This window comes from Sus scrofa, unplaced genomic scaffold, assembly GCF_000003025.6.
Source record: "Sus scrofa isolate TJ Tabasco breed Duroc unplaced genomic scaffold, Sscrofa11.1 Contig454, whole genome shotgun sequence".
Taxonomy (NCBI): Eukaryota; Metazoa; Chordata; class Mammalia; order Artiodactyla; family Suidae; genus Sus; species Sus scrofa.
The window spans coordinates 12,473-21,931 of record NW_018085212.1 but is presented as its reverse complement, the minus strand read 5'-3'; the positions used below and the strand labels follow the sequence as shown (position 1 = coordinate 21,931).

Sequence of the window (9,459 nt, the reverse complement as noted above, 5' to 3'; positions counted from 1 at the left end):
GACATTATCCAAGAAAGGACAAACTTGGAAAGAGGCACTTCCTGCCGAAGGTTAAAGTTCAGACCTCCCCAAAGAAGGTGTGGTTGAGCCTGATGGATGATGAAGAAGTTCACTATGATGGAATCAAAAAACAGGAATGGTCAATTAGTAAATTACAAAGATTATTTCAATTCAAGGTCACTGACATTTGAGGGATGACGGGAAAGTTCCAAGATTCTAAAAAATTTCCCTAGAATAGGAGCTAGTATATCATGAGAAATACAAAAAGAAATGCGGGTGTTGCTTCTTCTAATGCAGATATAATTTTCTTCTTCCTTATACAACTGCATGAAACAGTAATTAAAACAAAGAAGCAGCTATATGATATATTTACTTGTTGCATGACCCATCCTTAAGAATTCTTACAGAAGTGAGAAAGGGATGAGATAAGACACACAAAAAAATAAAACTACCAAATGTAAGTAGAGAAAGGGTAGGAACTTCATGGTTAAATTTCTTCTTACCAGAGGAGTGGGAAATAAAGATCTCATCAATGGTTGCTTTCACAGGTTATGGAATGAAATATCTCTTCTCTTTTTTTAAAGTAAGACATCTTGGAAGAAATATCATGTGGTGGACATGAGTTTCTCTTCCCCATCCCCATATCACTGGTCAGCTTATTTTTTTTCCTACTTTAGTCCTTTAATACTCTTACCTAGCATTTAAGTAACATTCAAACAACTCCCTTCACTTCTGTCCTTCCTGTGTCTGTCCACATTACCTTATTTGTCCACCTGATCTATGCTTCTTTATGTGTGGAACCATCTGATTGCTGGTTTTCATCTCTTTCAAATCACCAAAATAAATGACTTCCTAGATCATACATTCTAATTTACTACATCAGAATAGGAAAGCAGAGGCTGAAAATTACTATGATCATCACTGCTACACAAGAGAGAGTTGTGAGTCTACCAAAAAGATCTCGTGTGTCAAGGGATGAACCTCTTTTCCTAGAGCAAATGGTGCCTTTATGGAATCAAAAGAATACTGCAATTTGCCTTCCTTGAATGGGGCCACTGGGAGAGTAAATCCCAAAGTAGCAATTAATGCCCTTCAAGGAGTTGTCCTAGTTAGAACTGTTTCTTTCTTCTTCCCAAAGCAGTGCGCAAACGGCCAACTGAAACCATGTGACTACCTGACTGTTTCATGAGACTTCCCTGGTGTATGCCCCACTCTGAGCTAGACAAACACTCATAGCTCCACACTGGAGGAAGCGCTGCCATGACCAAGGAAAAATCTCAGCAGGAGATGCTATGACAGCTCAAAACCCAAGTGGCATCTGAGCAGGGAGGGGGCAGCCATTACTGGCACTTACACAGACAGCACATCAGAAACAGATCTCTGGAGGCTAAAAGACCACACCAAATTCACAGACCATTGCCAGATAAACACACCAGCCTCTCCGGCTCAAGCACTGCTCCCCTTTGGGGCTGAGGGGGCCAGTGCTGGGAAGAAGAGCACACACAAAATGGAAATAGAGCCAGCTTGACTCAACCCTCAGGGTTTCTGCTCCAGCAACTTGGGTCCCACCCAGGCCCCCTATACGGTGGTGATGGCCACTGGGCAGAGGGTAAGTCCTGGTTTACACCTAACTCTGGACCCAGTCCCTTCATCTCTAGCCCCACCTCCTACCAAGGTGATAGTTACCGGCACATACTGAAGATCTGACTTTGCTCACATCAAGTCCAGCTGTTCCATCAAAGCCGCTGGACACCCACAAACTGTATAGGGATGCTCCCAAATACATGCACCTGTTCAAGACTGCTGAGGGTAACCGTTCACCTAGTTTCATAGAGACAGAGGGAAGTAAGCAAAACAAGAATACAGAGAAACCTGTATCAACTGAAAGAACAAGAGAAAACCCCTGAAAAAACAACTAATGAGACTGAAATAAACAATCTATTAGATAAAGAATTGAAAGTACCAGTATTAAGAATGCTAACTGAATTAAGGAAAAGAATAGATGAAAACAGTGAGAAGTTTAACAAGGAACTAAAAATTTTTAAAAAGTACCAGTCAGGAGTCCTCTGGTGACCTAGTGGTTAAGGATTTGGGGTTGACCCTGGTGTGGCTCAGGCTTGATCCCTGGCCCAGGAACTTCTGCATGCCATGGGTCAGCCAGAAAAAGGAAAAAAAAAAGAACCAGTCAAAACTGAAGAATAACTAAAATGAAAAAAAAAAATGAGAAGGAATGAACAGCAGACTAAGTGATAACAGAAGAATGTATAAGTGATCTGAAAGATAGATTAATGGAAATCATCAAATGAGAATAGCAAAAAGAAAAACAAATTTAAAAAAAGTGAAAACAATTTAAGGAATCTTTGGGACAACATTAAGAGTACCAATATTCATCTTACAATGGTCCCAGAAAGAGAAGAGAGAGTATAGAAAATGTGAATGTACACTGAACTACCATATGACCCAGCAGTCCCACTCTTGGGCATATATCCGGACAAAACTTTCCTTAAAAAAGACACATGCACCCGCATGTTCATTGCAGTACTAGTCACAATAGGCAAGACATGGAAACAACCTAAATGTCCATTGACAGATGATTGGAATAGGAAGATGTGGTATATATACACAATGGAATATTACTCAGCCATAAAAAGAACGAAATAATGCCATTTGCAGCAACATGGATGGAACTAGAGACTCTCATCCTGAGTGAAGTAAGTCAGAAAGAGAAAAGACAAATACCATATGATATCACTTATATCTGGAATCTGATATATGGCACAAATGAACCTTTCCACAGAAAATAATATCCTGGACTTGGAGAACAGACTTGTGGTTGCCAAGGTGGAGGGGGAAGGAGTGGGATGGACTAGGAATCTAGGGTTAATACATGCAATATTTGGGATGGATAAGCAATGAGGTCCTGCTGTATAGCACTGGAACTATATCTAGTCACTTGCGATGGAGCATGATGGAGGATAATGTGAGAAAAAGAATGTGTGTGTGTATATATATATATATATATATATATATATGTATTTGTGTGACTTGGTTACTTTGCTGTACAGTAGAAAATTGACAGAACACTGTAAACCAGCTATAATGGAAAAAATAAAAATCATTATTAAAAAAAAAGAAAACGTAAATGTGGAGCTGCCTCTTATAACAAGCAGGGCTGGAGCATTCCCTAGGCTCAGATTGGGACATGAGCTTGGAGGACAGGCTTGTGGTACTGGCCAGTTACTCAAGCAGTTTTCAATCCTTCCTCTCCTCATGCTTCAGGAGCAAGTAAGTGTGCATGTGCTCCTCAGAAGTGAAGTCCGGGCCTCCCACAGCCCTTCTGGTAGTCCCACTGGCCCTCCAACCAGCCAAGGGGGGCTTGTCTTCCCTGTGTAGGACCCCAGGGCTGGGGTGCCTAATTTATGGCTGGAACCATTCACTCCCTGGAGAGGATCTCTGCCCATGAAATCTCTCTTTTCCTCAGAGTCCCCTCCCCAGAGGCACAGGTCCTGACCTGATGGTTCTCTTCCATATGGATATTTCTTACGGCCTTCATTGTGCAGAAGTCTTTCTCCCAGACTCCAGTTAGTTTTCAGTGAAAACTGTTTCACACGTAGATGTATTTTTGATGTGTTCATTGAGGAAAGGAGTCCCCTATACTCCTACTCTGCCATGTTGTTCTCCTCCTGTGCATAATTCATCTAATGGGGCTGCAATAAGGAGGATTTTCAATCTGAATGACAACTTCCTCTTCCCTGGTCTTTCTCCTTTGCCATTATATCATGTCAGTAAATAGGTATTCAATACTTTACCCACTTTTTATTTCATTTAAAAAAATAAATATTCAGGGAGTTCCCGTCGTGGTACAGCAGAAACGAATCCATCTAAGAACCATGAGGTTGCGGGTTCGATCCCTGCCCTTGCTCAGTGGGTTAACGATCCGGCGTTGCCATGAGCTGTGGTGTAGGTCGCAGACCAGCTTGGATCCTGCGTTGCTGTGGCTCTGGCATAGGCCGGTGGCTACAGCTCCGATTAGACCCTGAACCTGGGAACCTCCATATGCCACAAGAGTGGCCCAAGAAATGGCAAAAAGACAAAAAAAAAAAAAAAAAAATTCAGTACCTTACAGTTTTTCATCATCCTAGCATATATCTTTGACTCTTAGGCTTTCTTTATTACTTTTAATAGAAACAAATGTGCTCTTTGTCACACTCATGTGTAACTAGAAAATTATTATGATTTGTTAATTTGAATTTTTTAAAATAACCAGAATAGGAGTTCCCGTCATGGTGCAGTGGAAATCCAACTAGGAACCATGAAGTTGAGGGTTCGATCCCTGGCCTTGCTCAGTGGGTTAAGGATCCGGCGTTGCTATGAGCTGTGGTGTAGGTCACAGACCCAGCTTAGATCGTGTGTTTTTTTGTGGCTGTGGTGTAGGCCAGCAGCTGTAGCTCCAATTAGATCCCTAGCCTGAAAACCTCCATATACCGTGGGTGCAGCCCTAAAAAGGTAAAAAAAAAAAAAATCAGAATAAGTACTAACTGCTTCTATATAATATATGAAAGTTACTTGTCATTTTCATATTTATTTTTGATGACGAATTTTTAATTCAAACAAAAATTTTAAATCTGAGCATTTCATATTAATAGCCAACAGTGTCAAATATTTGGCTCCACCAGTACATGTCACTTGAATTAATATCACATTGTGCACACAGTCTATGACAGCAGTTATCTATGATAGCAGTTATCTATGATATAGGTTACTCATTATATTCTATATTTATTTTTACTTTTGTTTTTACATTACCTTTTATCTATATTCATTTTGCTTCCTAAATGTTCATAATTAACAAAAAAATAGAACCAGACAAGTCCACTGCAATTCCTGAGAGACAGAATCAAACCACTTTCTGACATTCTAGTGAGAAGAAAATATGTCTCCTGGGAAAGAAAGGCATGATAAGGATTCAGAACAGGGGGAAGGAATGAAGTAAAACATATTCATATTCCTTTTTTTCAGATGAGAAAGGTTAAAATATATGTCATATAATCAGCACAGACCTGCATGCTTGTGTGTGAGTGTGTGTGTGTGTGTGTGTGTGTGTATGTGTGTGAGTGTGTGTGTGTGTGTGTGTAGCTGAGGGCATTGCTAGGAAGGACATAATGCTCCCTCAGGAGACACAATCTTCCTGGAATCAGACAAGGTCCTGATGACAACAAAAGCTTCTCAGTGCATAGTCTTAGAAGTGAGGACTGGGGAAATTTACATCCTCTGAATGTGGGGAGGTTATAAGGAGAGCATGCAGACAAAATCAGGGAGTGGCTACTCAGAAGCTAATATCATCTACTTTTTTCCCTCAAAAATTATGATTAAAGGTATGTGATATAAATGATTTCTTAAGAGGGTTCTATAAGATGGATTAAAGTGTAAAAATGAATAGCTAACACTCAAAGCATTATTCAGTTCTGGACATTATTTTAATCAGTTATTTTCTCCTTCTCTGAAGACTATAAAAATTTACTCAGTTTACCAGTGACCCAGTCAGAAAACTGCTGTAAGTTATTCTAAATTAATTATTTCCCAGGAAATAGACATATCTCTTATCTTTGGGTAATTGGAAATGCCTCCATTATCCTGTACCTGTTATTCCCATCAAGTGATAAAACAGTTTCTGCTAGCTTATGTTAAGGCATCACTTCGTTAAAATACTAAGTGATGCTGAAATAACTATGGATAAATGGTGGGAAGCAATGGGATATCATCTATGCAATATTTAATGACCAATTTACATAAATTATATCTACTATTCAAGCATTTTGGAAATGATAATTTTAGCATAATGAAGATTAATATTTATTGAGTTTTTATTGTATTCTGGGCACTGTACTAAGTGTTTCAGGTAAAATATCTAATCATTATCTTATGTTTTCCTTTGGCTGATAGGAAATAAACATTTCATTATGAAAAAAGAGATTAAGAAGGGACTGAGTCAGTTAAGAACAGTCCTAATTATGTGGAGCTGACTCCAAATGAATCAATTCTGCTGGGTTATTTCCAAAGCAGAGCTGCAGAGAATGTGCATGTCTTGGATCTTGGGCTGGGTAAGGTGACACATGAAGCAAAGCCATGAGCTACTAAATTTATCTTTTCTCCTTCTCGATGTATTTCTTTCAGATATCCAGCTATCATTAAAACTCCATCTCAAGATTTAAACCTGCAGAATCTTGTCAATGTTCAATGACCACTTGACCTTTCATTACACTGAGCAGGAATCTATAAAACAGTTTATGATTGGGCATGAAACGCCTATATCTTTAGATTAACAAAACAGTGCATATTCAGGTGGTGACTGATTCTTAATACAGGTTATTTTTATATAATGGCAATAGCAGACAATATTGTATGCAGAGTCCTATGAGTTCATTAACATGAGACTTCTAAAGGGCAAGGGTTTTTGAGGGTGATAAAGTACACTTTAATTTCTTATTTTGAATTCATCATTGCCTCTACAATGTTGGCACGTTTAACACAAAACGACTCAGCAAGAAAGATGGGAAGGGCTTCATCATCCTTCCTTCATGTGGACATGATAAATCAGAAACTTTAGGTCAAGAAAATATTATCAGATGAGAGACAGAGAATGTTCATGCCAAATTGTACTGCCTGGGATGCTCCTTTCTGCAGACCCCTCACACCTGCCTTGAATATCTCACGCTCTTTCTGTAGGCAATGATTAAAATTAAACATTCTTGGTATGTACACAAAGCTGGCCTCTAGTACATGGATCTCAGGTCAACCAACAAAAGGTCAACAGAGAGCAAATCCAGAAAACAATAGAAAGTGTAATGAAAAAAATCTGATTTTACCTGATGTGAAATTATTCTAAGTGAGAGCGAGGAAGAAGAGAATTTAACATTTGCTTGCTTTCCTCACTTCTAATGAGACCTATACATTTACTTCTATAGTATTTAATATTTACTTCTAGACAGAGTATCCTTCTTTGACTGTTTAAATATTTAGAAGCATTCACAGATCTTCACTATCTCAGATATCTCAGTTTTTCAACTGTCTCTGAAGTTTGTGAGGTTTTAAAAAGTACTTACCACAGGATGTCTTTTTAATTCACCCTGCGGGTCTAAGAATATCACATGACTAAGAGCAGGCATCAGCCTTTGTGCAGTCAGCCCACACTGTGGGCCATCCACCAGCAGGTTTCTCTCATTCCCACACCCTCTGACACCAACCCACAGCACAGGCATTTGCTGTCTACAGTCTAAATGGCGAGAGATATTTATGAAATGAAATTTTGTGATGTCCCTAGTTAAGAAAGAGTCAGGCATTCGCCTTTGCTGGTTGGAATTTCCGCCTTGTTCCTTCCATCAGAGTCACCGGGGAAACTTGCAATTTGTCCCAGATCCACAAAGACAGAATGAGTAAGATATACGTTTATGTTTTTAACTGACAAAAGGGATGACAATTTCTTCACATCCAGAGTTTTCTATGCAACTGCATAGGCTATGATTGAGAAGTCAGGACATCTAAGAAAATATTTGGGGTTAAAAAAAAATAACTAAACTATTGTCTGTTTTCTTTGCCACAGCCTTAACTGAATTGAGTTGCTATGTGGGAAACATAGATATTAAATTTTATAATTAAGTCAATCACAGTGCAAGGCAAATGCTTAATAATACTTTAACATAAGTGTAACTGCTTTATAATAAAATGCTTGATGTGCGAGCAACTTTTTCAACAGTCATATACGCTGATTGTCCCTGTAATCGTGCAGAGTTGCTACTTCACATTTATGAATTTTGAATCAGTCTACTTCTTTCCATCTTTTTTTACATATTAAATCCAGGACCTACAATAGTAACTGAAAAATACTTTGAAAATACTCTTTGCTCAATAAATAGTGTTTAATAAATGAGTAAAGAAAGCAAGTCAGTGGCTAAAGAATAGGAAAGAAATAGGTAGGTATGGGAGGACCTTTATTTGGTAGTATTTGGCAAATGATAAAAAAAAAAGAGAGGAGAAAGAATTTTACTTAATTTTTTTCCATTATATGTCTACTGACCAGATATATTTCTGACAAATCAACCAGGATAATAAACATACAATAGGATTTGGTTTCAAGATGAGGGTAACTTCCAAACTTTGAATTTTAGAATAGCAGAAAAGAAATCTATCTCTCTGGCTCACGAGACCTTGTTAAGAGTAAGAGAAAGATTCATCTTTCCTTCTGAAAGACTCTTGATGATGACCTTGCCTTCTTTTTTTCAGGCATGACCTTCAATTGTTCCTTGTGGCAGGACAACAGCATGTCTGTCAAACGCTTTGCCTTTGCCAGATTCTCTGAGGTCACTGAACAGTGTTTCCTTTTATTTACCCTCATCCTGCTCATGTTCTTAGCATCACTGGCGGGCAATGCTCTCATAGCCACTGCCATCTGGACCAACCCGGTCCTCCACACCCCCATGTACTTCTTCCTGGCCAACCTGTCTCTCTTGGAGATTGGCTACACGTGCTCTGTCATACCCAAGATGCTGCAGAGCCTTGTGAGCGAGGCCCGAGGAATCTCTCGGGAGGGGTGTGCCACACAGATGTTTTTCTTCGCATTTTTTGGTATCAGTGAGTGCTGTCTTTTGGCCGCCATGGCTTTTGACCGCTATATGGCCATATGCTCCCCACTTCACTATGCAACACGAATGAGTCGTGGAGTGTGTGTCCATTTGGCAATGGTTTCTTGGGGAGTGGGATGCATGGTAGCCTTGGGCCAGACCAACTATATTTTCTCCCTGGACTTCTGTGGCCCCTGTGAAATAGACCACTTCTTCTGTGACCTCCCGCCTATCCTGGCACTTGCCTGTGGGGATACCTCCCATAATGAGGCTGCAGTCTTTGCTGTGGCCATCCTTTGCATTTCCAGCCCATTTTTACTCATCATTGCTTCTTATGGCAGAATTCTAGCTGCCGTGCTCAGCATGCCCTCACCTGAGGGTCGCCGAAAAGCTCTTTCCACCTGTTCTTCCCACTTACTTGTAGTAACACTCTTCTATGGCTCAGGATCTGTCACCTACTTGAGACACAAGGCTAGCCATTCACCAGGAATAGATAAACTCCTAGCCCTCTTCTATACCGTGGTGACATCCATGCTCAACCCCATCATCTATAGTTTACGGAACAAGGAAGTCAAGGCAGCTCTTAGGAGAACCCTAGGCAAGAAAAAAGTATTGACTCATAGGTAGATACAAGAAGACGACACAAATTGCTCTTTGAAAAAGATGCACACTCAATCTAAGAGAAAAGAAAAGAAGAGGGAAAGAATGAAATGTACTTGCCAATCTTTTGTAAAAACCTCCTTTGGATTAATAACTCTTCATATAATAGTGGTAATATGATAAAGAATGGAGAACTGTGACTGCTACTGTGACAACCCATAGTATAGAATGAATAAGTTCT

At 39.6% G+C, this 9,459-nt stretch overlaps 1 protein-coding gene across 1 annotated transcript; it reads left to right on the top strand.

Annotated features, from left to right (window-relative positions):
• Positions 1–8,255: 8,255 nt before the first annotated feature.
• Positions 8,256–9,245, top strand: LOC396795 (olfactory receptor 10C1). The gene has a single exon (XM_003128275.3). The coding sequence runs from the start codon at positions 8,283–8,285 to the stop codon at positions 9,243–9,245; it is 963 nt and encodes a 320-aa protein (XP_003128323.1). The 5' UTR covers positions 8,256–8,282.
• The last annotated feature ends 214 nt before the right edge of the window (positions 9,246–9,459 follow it).

Bases quoted from the DNA above. Each gene is read 5' to 3' on its own strand.
- LOC396795 (XM_003128275.3), top strand. From the start codon at position 8,283: ATGACCTTCAATTGTTCCTTGTGGCAGGACAACAGCATGTCTGTCAAA.